The sequence below is a fragment of the Camelus ferus genome, chromosome 9, assembly GCF_009834535.1.
Source record: "Camelus ferus isolate YT-003-E chromosome 9, BCGSAC_Cfer_1.0, whole genome shotgun sequence".
Taxonomy (NCBI): Eukaryota; Metazoa; Chordata; class Mammalia; order Artiodactyla; family Camelidae; genus Camelus; species Camelus ferus.
This window is the reverse complement of record NC_045704.1, coordinates 26100835-26118895: the sequence shown is the minus strand read 5'-3', so window position 1 is coordinate 26118895 and position 18061 is coordinate 26100835. Positions and strand designations below refer to the sequence as shown.

The window sequence follows — 18061 nt, the reverse complement described above, 5'->3', positions numbered from 1 at the left end:
GTCCACTGCACAAAATGTTTATCTGAACTTATCGGTTGTGCATTTTTTTTTTCAGCTGACATGAGGATACAGGGAAAAGATAGCCATTTGCAACCCAGAAGAATGTCTCACCAGAGCCCAATCATGCTGGCACCCTGATCTCAGGCTCCTAGCCTCCAGAGCTGTCAGAACTAGTTTTTATTGTTTAAGCTCCTCAGTCTGTGATAATTTGTTATAGCAGGCCAGAATGACTAAGACACTGACCAAGGTCCCACATCTCACAGGAACGGGCCAGTATTTTCACTCCCGTGTGCTCAGACCTTGGCTATGAGCAGTCTAGAGGGAGTAGGGCTTTGGCACGAAAGGAGTGGTATCAGAAAAGCAGCTTCCGGGGCTATCAGCTAAACACGCCCCAAGCAGCAGGAGGCTGAGCAGTGCTTTAATATTCTGCATCTAGTCCTGACACTACCTGGAGACAGCATCAGATCCCACAGGTTAAGGGCTCAGTCCCACAAGACTCCCAACCCCATCCTTTTGAGTTTTTATGGAAGCTTTATTACCCAGGCATGCTTGATTAAATCTTTGGCCACTGGCTACCAATTCAATCTCCAGCCCCTCTCCTGCCCTGAGATGGGGGGAGAGGGAGGGACTGAAGTTCTGACCCTCTAATGTTGCGGGAGAATGGTGGGGGCGGGGGAGGGGAGAGTGGCGAGAGAGGATGATCATGTCCCAGGTCTCCAGTGAGTCCATGGGACAAGGCACCAAGTGAGGGTCCTTGGCTTCTTTCAGGAAAGAATTCAAGAGGGAGCCACAGTAAAGTGAAAGCAAGTTTATTTAGAGAGATACACATTCCACAGGCAGAATGCCGTCCACCTTAGAAGGGAGAGCACCCACAGTTTGTGGGGATGTTCAGTTTTTAGGGGCTCGATAATTTCATATGCTATTAAGTGGGAGGATTACTCCAACTATTTGGGGGAAGGGGTGGGGATTTCTAGGAACTGGGCCACTGCGCATTTTGGGGCCTTTTATGGCCAGCTTGGGAACTGTCGTGGAGCCTGTGGGCGTGCCATTTAGCATGCTAATATATTACAATGAGCCCCTAATGAGGCTCAAGGTCTGCTGGAAGTTGAATCTTCTGCCATCTTGGGCCTAGTTGGTCCTAACCAGTTTTTGTCGCATCCTCAATGGCTGTGTCTTTCTTTTAAAGGTTGTGCCCCACCCTTTTCCCTATCTCACAATCAAGTGGCAAGTTTTCTTCGCAACCAGCACCCACACTTAGATGTGTCCCAAAGGTCTCCTCATTTAACATGAAAAGAGACACCACTTAGGAAATTCCAAGGATTTTAGAAGCTCTGTGACAGGAACAGGGGCAAGACCAAATATATATTTATTATAAATCACAATATCACATGCATTTGCACTCAGCCTCCACAGTAGGGGAACTGGCTACAATGCGGTGGAGAAAATCCCAGTAATATGCTCTCCTCCGTCCCCAGCTGCCCACCCCACCCAGTCTCCCAAGATACTGTGGGAGCAGCATCACGAAACACCAGCAGAGGGCACGTCCTGCAGGAAACACACTAGCCTTAGAGTCCAGACGCTGGGGAGGATCGAGGTCTGCAGGGAACCAGAATGTGCTCGCCCTGTTATATGCACTCAGCTCATATGTAAGCTACTTTTATTTTATTTTGAGATGTAACACACATACAATACAGTGTACAAATCTTAAGCAAACTGTTTTATAAATGTTGACAGATGCATACACATACAGAGTCATCTCCAAGATCAAGATAAATAAGATTCTATAACACACTTTCAGCACCCCGGAGGGCTCCTTCCCACCCTGTCCCAGTCAGTATCAGCCCCTTCCGAGGTCACCGCTGTTCTGATTTCTATCACTGTAGATTTGTTTTGCCTTTTTTTGCATTTCAAATAATACAGCATATACCCTTCAACTTCTGACTCCCCTCACCCAACGTTGGGTCTGTGAGATTCATTCCTATGAGATACATGTTCTTTTGTGTAGCAGTCTTCTTTTGCTGAGAAGTATTGTATGAATTGTATGAATACACCGCCCACTTACTGTTGGTGGGCATTTGGGTTGTATTCATTTTTGGAGCTATTGTGAGCAATGTTTTTACAACATTCTTGCATATTTATTTTGTCGGATATGTGCCCTCACTTCTCCTGAATATGTACTTAGGGGTAGAATGTCTGGACCATACGATAGCATATGTTGAGCTTCAGCAGACACTCTCAGATGATTTTCCAAAGTATTTGTACTCTCTTCAGCAACATACGAGCACGCAGTCACTCCGTATCTTCACCAAGAGTTCATATTGTCGATATTTATAATTTTAGCAATTCTGGTGGCATCAAGTTCGGATTTTAAAATCCAATGTGCTGACCAAACATAAAGGGTCTGCGGGTAGCTACTATGAAACTTCTGCACCTAAGGGATTTCCATTGCCTGTGCAGGTGCCCCCCACCCCTTACACACACACCTGGAAGCCAGGCTCCTCCTCCCCTCCTCCCCTCCTCCAAGCACTCCTGTGGAGCTCTTTCTGAGTCCAGAGTTCATTGCCCATGCAGTGTTCCCATCTCTCCACCCCATATCTACCCAGTGGTAACATGCATGAATGATGCACACGGAGTCCACGGTGTGTATTAGGATGTGGTTATGATTATGAGTTTTAACATCATTACCACCACCATTATTTGGACATGCATACATGCAAAAGGTACACAGTTCAAAAGATATATTAGTTATCTGTTACTGCAGAGCAAGCTAGCTCGAGATTTACTGGCTTGAAACAATAAACACTTTTTATGCCACACGGTCTCTGCGGCCCAGGAATTGGGGAGTGGTTCGGCTGGATGGGTCTGCCTCAAGGTCTCTCAGGAGGATGCAGTTAAGATGTCAGCCTGGGCTGGTCATGTCAGGGCTTCTCTGGGGCTGGATGACCTCCTTCTGGGATGGCTCCCTCACACTCCGGCAAGCTGGTGCTGGCTGTTGGCAGGGGGCCTCAGTTTCTCACCACGTGGGCCTCTCCACAGGGCTGCTTGACCATCCTCATGACTAAGCAGCTGGCCTCCCCGAGAGCGAGTGATCCAAGAGCAAAGCAGAAGCCAAAATGTCTTTTATGACATATTTTGGAAAGTCACACTCTGTCACTTCCACGATATCCCGTGAGTTACGGAGGTTCACTGTTTCCAGTGTAGGAGGGGACTGGGAGGTGGAGGGAACACCGAAGGGGTATAAAATGTGAGCCTCCTTCCCACGTGTGTGAGCTGCTCATTTTCTTCTCCAGAGGCAACTGCTGGGGCCAGTTTCTTGTGAATTCTTCCAGCAATATTTTTCATGCATACTCGCACAGGAACTCACACTTACTCCAATCTTGCACTTTACTTTTTTCATTCAATGTATCTTGGAAATCCTTCCACATCTAGACATGAAGACCTGCCTGCTTCCCTTTAAGTGTGCTCAATCATTCCGTTGCATGGATATGCTATAATTTATTTAATCAGTCTGCCATCGATGGACTTCTGTGATGGATATCTGGGTTTCCCCCACTGTTTCCTTACTGTAAGCGAAGCTGCAATGGATAAATGTGAGCATATATCCTTTTGCACCAGAATAAATGTCTAGAAGTAGACCAGCTGGACAGAAGGCTCTGGGCATCTTTCAATGTGGTAGATGTTGCTGCATTGCCTGCCACGGAGGTTGAGTGGGACAATTGTGGGACTCCCCCAACAGCAAAAGCATGGATTTTATGAAGCATTGAAGGGTAATGGCCAAAGATGTGGGGCATCTCGGGCAACTCAGCAAATATTTCAAAATGGAATATCACCCACTCCTGCCGTTTGAAACTTTCTTCCATGCACTCCTCACCCAGAGAGCTTCCCCTGGCCCTCTCCCACACCATGAGCTGGGCCTTTTTCTCTCTCTAGCTTGCTTGCTTGTTCCTGGCCCTTAAAATTCCTGTTCTTGCCTTAAATGCAGCAGGTGAAGAGTTCTCCGCCAGCCAGGCCCCAAAGGCTGACTGTTCAATGCCAAAATGGTGCTCCGAGATGTGTTATCCAACCAAGACCATTCTCACCAGAGATGACGTCTGCGCTGTCTTCTGTCCTCTGCTGTGGTGAGCTGTTCTTGCTACTCACGGATAAGCATGTGTTCACAGGTCTGCGCCCTGCTCAGCTGTGAGCCCCACAAGGGCAGAGACAGTGCCTCATTCATCTCTGCATCTGCTGCTCAGCAGTGGCACAAAGAATGTCAGATAACTGTTTGTTGAATGAATGAAGGAATGACTCAAATGGAACCCTGTCAAACCAGTGCTGTCAGAGGCCTCTTGGCTTTATTTACCCTATCTGGGTGTGTCTAAATCATTGTGAAGGTTATACTTAGATACAAATATTTATTCATCCACCTGAAGCATTTTTCAAAGGGCAGTGTTTCTTTTTGTCTTTCTTGTTCTTGCCTTTGGCCTACTCAGAGCCTCATGGGGACTCCCACGATGGGAACAGGCACAGTAATGCCCGCAAACACGAAAAGGATGTGCAGATTTAGAATGACAAACACGGGAGCAAACATATCCAGGGGAAGGAATAAATATTGACATTGCAGGGGGAGGGGGAGCCACTGCAGTTTCATGGTTCAGAGTATAGATGTGGTCTTGGTTTCAAATCCAATGCTTGAGCAATCCAAAATCTAAAAATCTTGAAAGATTTTTCTTTTGAAATCAGTCTCCAAGCATCTCAGATGTCCTCCTTTAAAACTAATCTTCGTAACCATTTAGATAGACGTCTTTCCCCAATGTCCCACATTTCCAAGGCCTTGAGACGCAGCCTCAGGTGTGTAATTGACCAAGAAGGCAGCATGGGGAATCATGGGAACGTGACCAGTTCAAGATCTGCCCATTGTAAGTAGGATGGCCTGTTTCCTTCCTTCCTTTCTTCCTTCCTTTCTTTCTTTCTTTCTTTCCTTCTTTCCTTCTTTCTTTCTTTCTTTTCCCCACTTCTGTTTTGAATACATTCAACCTGACAGAAGAGTTGCAAGAAAAAGTATGATGAAAAGCTGTAAGTCAGGGGCCAGCCAACTCCATCTGTTTTTGTAGGACCCATGAGCCAAGAAGGGGCTTTCACATTTTTAAGTAGTTGAAAATACTCAGAAGCAGCTTTCACATGACACACGAAAACAAAGTGCCGTTTGCCGAGCGCCCGCACACAGTCTACGCCCCGTTCGCTCCGTAACAGCAGAATTGAGTAATTACCGCACGGATCCTGGCTCGCAAAGCCCACAATATTTACTATGTGTTGCTTCACAGAAGAAGTTTGCTGACCCCTGCCCTAGAATCACCCACTGTTAATGTTCCGCACCCCGCTCCCCGTTTTCTCTGCTCTTGCTAAGACATTTGTGTTGGTCTCAATACTTCACCCCAGGTGCTTTAGCATCTGTCTCACTGTCTTAAGCCTAGAGCTGGAAATGACAGGTCTAGCCTGGGGAGAGATAAGATGATACGTAATCTTTAACATACAGTGCTTAGCACTCAGGCAGAAAGGTAACAATCAATCCAGTACAAATTTCTGGCATTTTCCACAGAGGTGATTGCTGGAACCTCTAACCTGAAAACCTTGAGCCTCGGAGCTTTCCTGAGAGCCTGGTTCCCAAAGTCTGGAAACCAGTTTTCCCTCAGATAGGGCTTCTTACTTAAGGAACAGAAAAAGCCTCAGGGAGACCTCATTTTTTCCACAGCTTGTGGCTTGGCTGACTCAACTTCTGCCTTTCCCTGAGTCACGAGTTTTTCCTCTTATTTGGAGGAGCACAGCCCTCCACCCAGGTCTTCTCCGCCCACGGCTGGTCTCTGGTGGGAAGGGGTGGACGGCTCGAGGGTGAGACTTGCGCTGCTTCCAGGGGATTTCCCAGAGTTCCACCCACTTCCATAGAATGTCAGCCCCGGAGGGAAGGACAGACGAGGAGACGGAGGCCCCCGTGGGCCCTGGACCAGCAGTGAGACAAAGCTAGTTGGGGTCTTCTGACTCCAGGACCAACAGGTATGCATTTTCTCTCTGATTTTCCAGAACCATGAAAAGGCCTCTGTTTCCTGGATACCTGATCTATGCCAGGTACAGAGTTAGATGCCAGAGAGCTGTCTCGAACAAGCCTTCACAGGGCTTTCCAGCTTCCTTCCCATGGCCACCTCACCCCAGGCAGGGCCTACCATCCTGGAGAAGCTCCCTCTTGCTAGATAGGTGGGGGATCTGGCACTGGAACATGGCCTTGAAGGCTAGGCTCTAAGTCCCCCTCCATCCCCCACCCCCACCCCTTCCCCCTGCCCACAATGAGCATGTGTACACTTGGGATGGCATTTCCCAGTGTCTCAATGTCCCAAGTGACCTCCCTGGCTACAACTCAGCTTCTGGCATCCTGGGGCCTTGTCTCTCTCTCCTCTGTCTGGTGTATAGGCCCCGTTATACCATCGGAATTCATAAATTCAAATGCTTATTCAACTGCAGGTACAAAACTGGGTAAAGTAGGGTGAGAGAAAAACCACGGAGAATGGTGGGGACTGTGGTGAATGGGAGAATATGTGTCCCATCTAAAGGGGACAACTCTGTGTGAAGATAGGGGACCAGAATCTTGAAGTCCTCTGATTTAAGAGAAGCTGAAAATCCTTATATCTGTGTGTCATCTCTCAAGATGAAGTGTTGACAATGCATTTTACAAACGTTTAGATACTTTTGTGAGGCTGAGGCTTCTGTTGGGTGAGGGTAATAGCCGTGAAAGTGGTGGAGGTAGGGGGATGGCAGGGGATGTGGACTCTCCAAGGCCATGGCTGGTGGCCCCCTCACTTGCCTATTGCCTCCATCCCTCCTCTTTCTCTTGGCCTCTCCTTGCTGTCTCCTGTCTTGCCCCATCCCCTTCCCTTGTGGGAATGTGCCCATGTCCTGGCCCCACTCCACTTGGGCTGCGTGCCCCACCTCACAGCCTCTGCCCACACCGCCCAGCAGAGCAGGTCACCACTGCTCAGCTCATGCCTCCCAGCACCGGCCCTCCAGGCTTGAGCCCTAGGCAGAGTCAGAGGTCTGGACCGAGGCACCCGGAGCAGGATCAGCGCTTCCTCCTGCTGCTGTCTCTTGCCTTGGCCCTGGCCCAGCAGGCACTGCCCTAGCCTGAGCCAGCCCCTCTTCACAGTGCCCAGGTCTGCCTTATTTGGCAAGACAAACTCATCTGTGCAACAGACATTCACTGAACTCTGAACTCAGTTCTCAGCACTGGAGAGAATGGAACAAACAAGATGAATACAGTCCAGCCCACGGGGCTCACAGCCTAGGTCGGGGAGACATGGCATGAACACATAAACAAGTGACCTAATTAGATGACTTCAGGTTGAGAGGGTGCTTTACAAAATAATAAAATGGGGTGAGGTAGATGAGGGTGATGGGGTGGCTCAGGGAAGCCTCTGAAGAGGTAACAGTTTGAGTTGGACCTAAATGCCAAAAATGCAGCCATGGGAAGATCTGGAGGCAAAAAGGAAGTGCAAAGGCCCGGAGGTGAAAATAACCTTAGGGTTTTGAAGAACAGGAAGAAGCTCGCGGGAGATGAAATGTTCAAACGAGGCCAGAGGGAGGCTGAGACAGCCCTTGAGCCGCGGAGCGCTGCGGCTTGGACTTTGATTTCAGTGTCAAGGGTGGGGAAACATAACTCACTGGTAATTGTTGGAGCTGGGTGATGGGTACACGGAGTCCATTATATTAGTCTCTTTCCTACAGCGTATGTTTTAAAGTTTCCACTGTAAAAAGTTTAAATTACAAAGCAGATAAAATACTGCTGATTTTTAATATTATGATTATCAGTCTCTCTGTTGCAGAGAGATGACGATGCCAGCTAGCAGCAGGGAAGCCCGCCAGAGGCGGCACAAGGCAAAAAGCCACCGCCTCCCTCCACTTCCCCTGGCCCGCAGGCCCCAGTCGGGCGAGGACGAAGTCTCCCGTGGGGCGAGAGCTGCCAGCGGGAGGAGCACGGTAACAGAAAGGGACGCTGGGAGGGTCGGGGCTCGAGACTGGAGAGTCAGCCCCAGGAACGAACGAGAAGTTAAAGGCCCGGCCCACGCGGGCGCACACAGCCGACCCACTCAAACTCGAGCCGCTCCGCCTATGCACATTTCTGGGGAACTTGGGCTCCAGGAGTTGGCGTCCAGGCTCCGCCCCCGCCGTGCTCCGGGGTTCCGATTGGCGGAGCCGCCGCGAGGGGCGTGTCCGGGAGAGTTGGAACGCGGCGGCTGAGGTGACCCGAGTTGGACCCCGCGGGCTAGTGAAACGCGGCGGGCGAGTGCCGACTGGTGGACCGACTGTCGGCGGAGCGCGGGACGCGCGGGTCCCCGGCCGAGGAGGTGAGGGGCCACGGCCGGGCTGGGGAGAGCGGAGCAGGCGGGCTTCCCGCCGGCCGCGCTCAAGCTCCCCGGGCTGCCCCGTTGAGGTGGCCTCCGGGCTCGGGCGGGGCGGGCGCGCAGCCCGGGCCATCCCGGACTCTGCCCCCAAGCAGAGGCGCGGAGCAGGGCGCTTCCTGCTGGCTAGCGGGGCTGGAGGCGGGGTGGGGTCTGCTGGGGCTCCAGGGACAGCGGGGTGGGAACAGGTAAGGGGGTTTAGGCGGGGGTCGAGGCACGGTCCCCAGGGAATGCGCGACGTGAGGGCGGAAAATGTCTGGAGGCTCCCGTGGGCGTTGAGCCCTGGGGCTGCAGGGATCTCAGCGCTCCCGCAGTCTGAAGATGGTTCGGAGATTCCCGACTCCAGTTCGACGGATTCCTCCGTCGTTGGGGCCTCATTCCTTGGTCCCAGTCTGTGGGGGTCTGGAGAAGTGGGCTGGGACAATTGCCCCAGCGAAGGGGGTGGGAGAGGGAGGGTGGCAGCACCTTCCGGGTGGCCTGGGTTCTCTCTGATCTCCCTCATTTAGGAACCGCCTGGCCCCTGAAGCGTTTGACTTTATGACTTTCGATGGGAGTTGTCAAAGGAAACAGGGCTGGGTTTACTCTCCCTTTTCACAGAGGGAGTAACTGAGGCAGGCCCAGAGAGAGGTGGCAGTTCCTTCCCAGCCTGGAATCACCTGGAATCTCCTCCCCTCTCTCCCCGAACACCCAAAGAGCTGTGCAGGGGAGAGCTGTCATCAGCCCCTTTCTCAGGTGGGAAAATGGACGTTCTGAGTGACTGAAACTTGATTAGGGATATTTTTGTTTGGAATTTGAACAGCACTGTTATCTCACCACCAGAGAAGGTCAGAAGCCAAGGAGGATGAGAGGATCTTTGCTGGGGTCATTCTTGGCACATAATTTCTACTTAGTGCTGATGTCTTCCTGGGCCTGTAATTTCCACTAGGGTCTGTGCAAGCTGAGAGTTGACTCTAACTTCAGCCTGTGTCCCTGCATACATCAGCCCTCAGGGCTGCCAAGACAGGGAGTTGGGGCAGCCCAGCTGAGATAAGGGACCTGCCCAATCCGGCCCACCCCAAGGAAGGAAGAGGGCTAGGCAGCCCAGCCAAGCTAATAGACCTGCTCAGGCCACCGCAAGGGGCCCCATGACCTGGGGAGGGGGACTGGGTGGTAGAGGTCAGGCATTTGGAGAGGGGCCCTGTTCTCTGAATTTGAGGTTTCTGATTCTGTCTTTGGTCCAGAGCAGCCTTCAGCAGCTCATGGTTGTCTTGGAGCTGGGACCTTGGGCAGTGACTCTGTTGATGGAGGCAGCACCTTTCCCAGTGGGGCTTTTGTGCAGATTGAGTGAGATAATACTTGTGACGTGCTTACTGTTGTGTCTGGTGAGCTGTAAGTTCTCAGTTAATGGCGCCTCTGGCTTGTTTTCCTTATTACCGTTCTTTTCATGGAGGAGGGCCTTCCAGGAAGCATAGGGATGGACAGGCTGAGGGGTAGCCCACCTGGGCAGAGAGGACGCTTGGATCATGGCTCTCCTCTCAGTGCACTCGGAGAAAAACTCAGATCTTCCTCTTGGCCCATGAGCCTGCAAGACTGGCTCCTTACTCTTACTCCTCATGCCTCCACAGGCAAGTCCTTGAGCTGTTCCCTCAGGCCTTTGCATGGCTGGCTCCTTCACATTCAGGTTGTTGCGAGGTCACTTCGTCCTCAGGCCTTTCCTGACCACCACCCTCATCCCAGCCCTGCCCGGCTCATCAGCCTTTCTCTTCATGGCACTCACGATCAGAAATCACCTTGCTGATTTACTTCGTAGTCTGGCTTTCACACCAGGTGGTTTGGTACTGAAGGGTGTGGTCCCTAGCTCCTGCTATAACCCAGTGCCTAGCACAGTAGGACTGTGCCTGGCACATGGTAGAACCTTAGTAAATACTCCTAAGATGAAATCAAGCAAGCATGGAAGCTGGGTGGGCCTGGTTGCAGCTAGAGGGAAGGAGGGGTGGGTGATAAATCAACCCTGCCCCAATCGGGAGAAGCCAGGTATAATCCCAAGGGCCAACATCCTGACTCCCTCTGTGACCTTGGCCAGGTCACTCCCTCTCTGATAGGCAATGTCCCCAGCTGTAACTCTAATAGAAGGGTAGACCTGGGTGCCCCTCTCAGCTCCTACTTTACAGGGTTCCCCTACTTTGGGGCTCCAGACATCTCTTTCAAATCCCAAAGTCTGTGTCCAAGCAGAGGAAAGAATCGTGTTCTTGACAGACACGTCCCTGGAGTGGATGCGTTATGCATTTGACAGTGTGTGGTGGTATAGATCAGGGTCTGCAAACTTTTTCTGTAAGGGGCCAAACAGTACATATTTTAGGCTGTGCAAACCATCCTCTGTCGCGTGTGGCTCTGTTCCAATAAATTGTATTTAGAAAGCCTGGCAATGGTTCAGAGTTGGTATAAATTTGCCAGCCCTGGTGTAGATCACATGTGACACCTTGACTGTCAGGCACAGAACCCTGGCCACCCAGTGACACTCGAGGAATGGCTCATTCACCGAGAGCACTTTGGCCCAGCTCAGGTGATGGGAGCACTCGTGTTCAGGAGGGCTAGCCCAGGAGCCTGTCGCCCTTCTGAACCCTCCAAGAAAGAGCAGATCTGTTCACTTGCCCACTCCCAGATGCTGGCCCTTCGGGAGTGTCCACCTTCTGACAGCACCTAGGGTACCACACGGGGTCAGCACAGGCTGTCCTGAGGCAGACGGCGCCAAGAAGAGTGGGCGGGGGCTCAGCTCTCTCCTCCCCCATCCTCAGGGAGGAAGGTTTACTTTTCTGGTGAGAACAATTAAAAAGAAGATTCCTTATCAGCTGCAAGGGGTGGGGGGTGGGGGGTGGGACTGCTGTTGCATTTCCCAAGAAAATCTCCAGGCCATGTTAAGCTAGGAGTGAATTTCTGGCCGTGGCAGATCTGGTAGGCAGATGTTGGGGGAGTCCCCAGGAGAATGCTGTCTGCCGGTCCTTCATTCAACCTGGTTCCCCACTGCAGGCCCATGAAGGAGGGGCACAAGAGCCTTCCCTCTACCTGTCAGTGGGGGGGGGGGGGGGGCTAGCTCCCCTGCTCAAAGCTTTCCCCTCCCTGAGCACTGCTCCTCACTTCCTCCATGCTGCCCACCTGGGTAGCATCTAGTCAGGGGTGGACCTGGGCAAGTCAGCCTCCAGAGCTCACTCAACCCAACAGGGCTGGGTAGGGGCCACCTGCTTTTCTTTCAGTCCATCTGTCTCAGCATGGAATGTGTTGTTAGGGCTCTGTGGCTGCAAGATTGGGTTATCATCCAGTTCTGCCAGGTGGCTGACACACAGGTGTGCTGGAGAGAACACATGGAGCTCCAACCTCAGATGTTCCTCCTGCATCTCCTGAGGCCCCGGGCCCTGATGCTGTGCGGTGACCCACTGCGAGGCCGGGAAAGCCCCGAGCTCCTGACCCAGGCAAAGTCCTTAATTCTTTTCTTTTCGAGGACCTTAAATTTAGAAAGAGAGAAAGAAAAAGCTCATGTTCCCACTTCCCAGAATTGGGATTTTATCACATTTGCTGCTGCCTTTTTTAAATAAAAGAAATAAAATATTACAGATAAAGGTGAAATCCTACTTAAGCCCTACTTCCTGGTTACCTTCAGGTCGCCTCCCCCAGGCCACTTTTCTCCTGATTTTGGTTAGTGTCTTTTTTTTTTTTTTTTTTTTGTAACTGTCTTACCGTTTTTAAGCATACATTCTGTTCAGTAGTGTGAAGTATATTCCCATTGTTGTGAAACATCACTGGAATTCTTTCCATCTTGCTAAACTGAAACTCTACACCCATTAAGTAACAGCTCTCCTTCCCCCTCTCTTCCTCCTCCCCCACCCCCAGCCCTGGTAACCACCTTGCTACTTTCTGTTTCTATGAATTCAATTGCGATAGATACCTCGTATTAGTACAATCACACAGTATTTGTGTCTTTTTGTGACTGGCTTATTTCAGTTGGCATAATGTCTTCAGGGTCCATCCATGTTGCAGCATGAGACAGGAGGTTTTTTCCTTTTTAAGGCTGACTAATATTCCATTGTATGTCTGTACCACATTTTGTTTATCCATTCATCCATCGGTGGACACACTTGGGTTGCTTCCACCTCTGGGCTGTTGTAAATAATGCTGGTATGAACATGGGTGTGCAAATACCCCTTGGAGATCCTACTTTTGATATTTTTGGATAAATAACCAGAAGTGGATTGCTGGATCGTATGGTAGTTCTATTTTTAATTTTTAGAGAGCCCTCCATACTATTTTCCACACTGGCTACACCAATTTACATTCCTACCAATAGTGCAAGAAGGTTCCAGGATTCCAGTTTTCCCACATGCCAACTCTTATTTTCCAGGGGGCTTTTTTTGGAGGGGGTAGTAATAAGTTTATTTATTTATTTTTTTACCAGAGGCCCTTGGGATTGAACCCAGGACCTCATGCATGGTAAGCATGTACTTTAACCCACTGGGCTATGCCCTCCCCCCTTATTTTCTGGGTTTTGAGAGTAGCCATCCTCATGGATGTGAGGTTCCATCCTATCCATTTTTATTCACAGATAGAGTTCTTGAAGACTTTTCAGATATTGCATCATTTCTGCACACACAGTGTCACACAGACCGTTGTGCAGGTTGCTTTTTCCACTCTGCACCTGAGGTCTGTTGTCAGCCCATGTTGACGCGCACAGACTGGGTGCAGTCGTGGTGACCACCAACAGTAGCCCATTGTGTTCTGCCCTCCCGCCTCTGCCCAGATCTCTGTTGTTTCTGCTGCAGGTCCCAAAGTCACTGCTCTTATGTGTCTTCCTCCTCTGCTACACTCTGAGCTTCTCCAGCAGAGCCCTCGTCCCGCCCAGCCTGGGGCCCAGCACTGAGCCCAGGGGGTCCTGGGGTGACCTCTGGAATGTTCCCAGACTGTCCACGGCAAGGACCCAGTGACCGGTCCTAGCAGGATGGCTCAGGGCTGTCACCGATAATGAGCTAGGTTTGCAACATGCAGCCAAGATCAGCAACCTAAAAATAGCGGTTCTTACATAAGGTGGTGTGCACAGCACTTATCTAGACGCCTTGTGGTCTGAAAGCGGCAAGTGATATGTGACTCGGGGCCAGGCACCCCTGTTGTATAATGCATCCAGCCCCCGTGCTGAGCCCCACATCGGCTTCCCACAGGTGGCCTGACTGACAGAACTGCAGTGCAGTGACCTAGAAACACCATGTGTGTCATCAGTTTGGCCAGCGGTGGGCTGTGTGCACCTGTACACTTGTGTGCACATGGTGGTGGTGGTGGCTGTGGCTGTGGGTCAGCTCTCATCTGCTTCCTCTTCAGAGATAGGAGGTGGTGGCTCTTTCCTCCCACAGTGGGTCCTTGGGAGCTTCAGCTTATTCATTCACTAACCACTCACGAAGCACCTACTGTGTGCTCGGCACTGTCCCAGGCATCGGGGGTACAGCAGCAAATGAGAAAAGGCTCCTGCTCCGAGGGAGCTTAGAACTGAGTGAGGAGAGTAGAAAACACTCACACAAATGATGGGTAGAAAAGCAAAGACTAGGTCCCTGTGAAGAAAAAAACAAAATAGGGTAATATCCCAGAGAAGGGGTCAGCAAGCTTTTTCTGTAAAGTCAGTAAATATTTTAGGCTTTGCTGCCATGTGGTCTCTGTCACAGCTCTCAGCTCTGCCATGGCAGCAGGAGAGTGGCGTGGACAATCACAAGTGAATGGTGGAGCTGTGCTCCAATAAACCTTTATTCACAAAACCAGGCTATAGGCCAGATGTGACCCTGAGGCCATGGTTGGCTGACCCTGCCCTGGGTAGGGGGAGAAGCTGCCTGAACTGAGATTGTCAAAGGGACCCTTCCTGAAAGGGAGAGAGTCAGTTTCAGGCAAGACGTGGTGGCGCCCTGCTCAGTTCACTGGTAGTTGTGTGGTGAGAAGTGGGCAGACGGAGCTGGGTGGGAGACAGAAAAATGATGGGGCTTGCTCAGGGGTTGAAAGCTGGGGGTACAGGAGGGAGGGGATTCAAGGGTAAGTCCTAGATTTAAGCTTCATCAACTGGGTGAAGGATGGTTTGTTTCCGGGAAAGGAGAGGAGCTGGAGGGAAAAGCCGGGTTTGTGTTGGGCATGTTGAGTTTGAAGACCTTAGATGAGCAGGTGGGAGATCACGGAGCAGTGCAGCGGAGAAGCCGGGACTGCAGGCTTGACTTGGGGAGTCAGCAGTGTTTGGGTGGTCTTTAAGCTGTGAGTCTGGTTGGTCAGAGGGTGTGGGTGTGGACAGAGCATAGGGGGCCCGGGTGAGATCTGGGGTCACCAGCATTGAGCACTTGGCAGAGGAGGACAGAGTGGGCCTCATGCTCCAGGGGTGAAGGCGCTGAGCAGCTCGGTCTCCGGGGGCAGGGGGAGGTGCAAGCTCTGGCTGCCTACTTACCAGCAGAGCCTCAGTTTCCTTCCTGTCAAGAAGGGGGTTCTACTTAGGGTTGGTGTGAAGACTGAATGAATAGGCATGCATGACACGGAGAAACACTCAGCAACGGTACCTGTGATGATGGGGGTGGTGACCACAGGGCGGGGCTCTGGGCTCATGGCTGAGTGAGCGGTTGCAGGGTCTGTGATGGTTTGGCTCGGGGAATGGGGAAGTCAGTGATGGGTTGGGGTTTCAGACACCCCATTATCCAGCACTCACCATCAGGGTACATACACCTATGCCCTTCTGCCTGGCGCAGGCCCAGAGCGCTGGATAGTTCATGCTCCCAGGAGCCCCTGATGGGAGCTGGGGCTCAATAGCCTTCCCCCTTGGATAGATGGTGTTGAGGTGTGTTCTACCCTGTCTTCCAATGTTCCCCAGAGGTTGAGCCCCCACTGCCCAGCTACACATCTTTACTGCTGCCTTCCCATCCCCATCCCTGGCTGGCTTCCACAGGCGTCTCGCTGGGGAGTCGCCCCCACCCCCATCTCCCAGTAACTCCTTGTCTAAGGTGGGCTTCTGGGACAGCAAGTTTCCTGTGTTGAGTGGCCATCTAGGCCTGCTGGGTCGTAGTGGGATAGTAAGTGGGTTTTCTGGCGGATGGGTTAGTGAGCTGGGGGTTGGTAGGTGGTCTTGACCCTGGCAGTGCCTGGGCCAGCTGACGCCTCCTCTGCTGCTCCTCCGACAGCCGAGTGGCCGAAGATGGTGGACTACCTGGCGAACACGGAGATCAACAGCCAGCGCATCGCCGCGGTGGAGAGCTGCTTCGGGGCGTCGGGGCAGCCGTTGGCACTGCCGGGGCGGGTGCTGCTGGGCGAGGGCGTGCTGACCAAGGAGTGCCGCAAGAAGGCCAAACCGCGCATCTTCTTCCTCTTCAACGACATCCTGGTGTACGGCAGCATCGTGCTCAACAAGCGCAAGTACCGCAGCCAGCACATCATTCCGCTGGAGGAGGTGACGCTGGAGCCGCTGCCCGAGACCCTGCAGGCCAAGAACCGCTGGATGATCAAGACGGCCAAGAAGTCCTTCGTGGTGTCGGCCGCCTCGGCCACGGAGCGCCAGGAGTGGATCAGCCACATTGAGGAGTGCGTGCGGCGGCAGCTGCTGGCCACGGGCCTGCAGCCCAGCACGGAGCACGCGGCGCCCTGGATCCCCGACAAGGCCACGGACATCTGCATGCGCTGCACGCAGACGCGCTTCTCGGCGCTCACGCGGCGGCACCACTGCCGCAAGTGCGGCTTCGTGGTCTGCGCCGAGTGCTCCCGCGAGCGCTTCCTGCTGCCGCGCCTCTCGCCCAAGCCCCTGCGCGTCTGCAGCCTCTGCTTCCGTGAGCTGGCCGCCCAGAAGCGGAAGGAGGAGGAGGAGGAGCAGGGCTCCCGGTCCCCCGGGCAGCCAGCCTACCTGGCAGGGGCCGTCTGCGGGGCGTCCAGCGGAGAAGATGACGACTCGGACGAGGACAAGGAGGGCAGTGGGGACGGAGACTGGCCCAGCCGCGTGGAGTTCTACGCCTCCGGCGTCTCCTGGTCATCCTTCCACAGCTGACGCCGGGTCTGCAGACCTGAGGGAGGGCTCCCCTATGCGTTTTGGCATCTAAGCAGATGCCACTGCCCAGGCCCCTAAGAGGGCAGAGTTCCCGAAGCCACTTAGTGCCCTTAAGACTACTCCACGGCACCCAACCCATGGGTGGCGGGCATAGAGGGAGTGGCTCCTTTTCCCTGAACCCTCAGTGCCTTTGTTTGGACATGGGCGTCCTTCTAGTTCCACTCCAGGTAATTTTTCATTTAGCAAACCAAAAACACTTAGGCTTCTTGGGAACAAACGCCATTTCTCAGCCCTATGAGCCTTAGCTCCAGACGACCCCAGGCACCTTTAGGGACCAGAGAGAAGATAGGACTGGAGTGAGGTCCCCTCCTCTCTGAAGCCTTGAACCACAGCACCTGGCCCTGCCCCCCTGCAGGGAAGACTGTGGGCCCTGAGAGACCTCGGGGAAACCAGCGCCTCCCTGCCCTCCTTTCAGGTCAGGTATGTGGGCTCACTCAGAGCCAGGCAAGAGGCTGCCATGCTGTGGGTGCCTGTGAGGCCCAGGGACTGCAGCCTGAGCTCCCCACAGTCCAGGGAAGCCTGCCAAGGCCACTGGCCCCATCTCCCATCTTTCCAGGTGCCTGAGGCCTCTCAGTCCTGTCCTCATCCCTCCCTGTGCTGGGGAAAGCAGTATTTTTCCATTGGGACTCTTAATTGCAAGCGACAGAAACCCTACCCAGACTGACTTAATAATAAAAAGAAAGTTTATTGTCTCGTGTGGTTGAAAAGCCTAGGAGCGTTCTTGCTTCAGACACAGCTCTGTGTTTGGGGATTGAAACCATGCTGAACAGCAAATGTCAACAACCGTCCACCATGCTGGGTGTTCCTGGGAACACCGGCAGTTCCAGTGGGGTCAGATGTTCTCACCACACCCTGGCTGGGTCCCAAGCACACAGCTCTGTCCATCCAGATGCTTGACCATGGGCTGGCACCTGCAGCCCCATTCACCTGGTATGAGTTATCTAAACGGACGGACAGCAAGTAAAGCCAATAAGGAGAAATTTGTCCTGCTCTGCCGGGGCCGTCTGGGTTTAAAGCTCTCCCACGTGGCCTTTGGCCCAGGCCTGCCCCCAGGGTTGGTGCCACTGAGTGGGGGCATCCCAAGTGCAGAGCAAGTGTGTGTTGGGGCTGGAGCTTGAATGACAGCCTCCCGGTGCATGGCCCACACCTGGCCACGGAGCTGCAGGTCCTTCAGGACGGTCTCCTGCACCAGTCTTTCCTTCTCTCACCTGACTGGCAGAGAGAGGGATCACTGCCAGTTAGAGTTGGTGACCTTGGGGCCAGGAAAGCTTCCCCAGCCCACACTTGCCTGAAACCCCACCAGCTCCAGTCTCTGGGTGAACAGTTGTCCTCTCTGCCCGGTTCTCCAACGCTCACATGCAGGCAGAACCCTGAGGATCTCCTTGGAGTGCTGACCCAGCAAGCTGGGCCACCCCCCTGAGGGAGGGTGGGAGGGGCAAAGTGTGAGGCGCCTCGGGCCGGCCTGTGGCCTAACCTGCAGGGCAGAGGGACCCGGTGGGGAAGATCAGAGGTGCTTCCAAGAATTTACAAGCCCTTGGGCTCTCTGAGCCACACAAACTGGTTC

General features: G+C 52.9%; 1 protein-coding gene across 4 annotated transcripts; it reads left to right on the top strand.

The window, feature by feature from the left end:
• The first annotated feature begins 5821 nt into the window (after positions 1 to 5821).
• PLEKHF1 (pleckstrin homology and FYVE domain containing 1) lies at positions 5822 to 17204 on the top strand. Of its 4 annotated transcripts, XM_032486235.1 has the most exons (3): positions 8094 to 8369; positions 9021 to 9155; positions 15584 to 17204. In XM_032486235.1, the coding sequence occupies exon 3, from the start codon at positions 15598 to 15600 to the stop codon at positions 16435 to 16437; it is 840 nt and encodes a 279-aa protein (XP_032342126.1). In that variant the 5' UTR covers positions 8094 to 8369; positions 9021 to 9155; positions 15584 to 15597; the 3' UTR covers positions 16438 to 17204. The 4 variants fall into 4 exon arrangements, with proteins under 4 accessions (XP_014416441.2, XP_032342126.1, XP_032342125.1 ...); XM_014560955.2 differs by lacking the exons at positions 8094 to 8369; positions 9021 to 9155 and adding an exon at positions 5822 to 6030; XM_032486234.1 differs by lacking the exon at positions 9021 to 9155 and having other exon boundaries at positions 8098 to 8369.
• Positions 17205 to 18061: the final 857 nt, after the last annotated feature.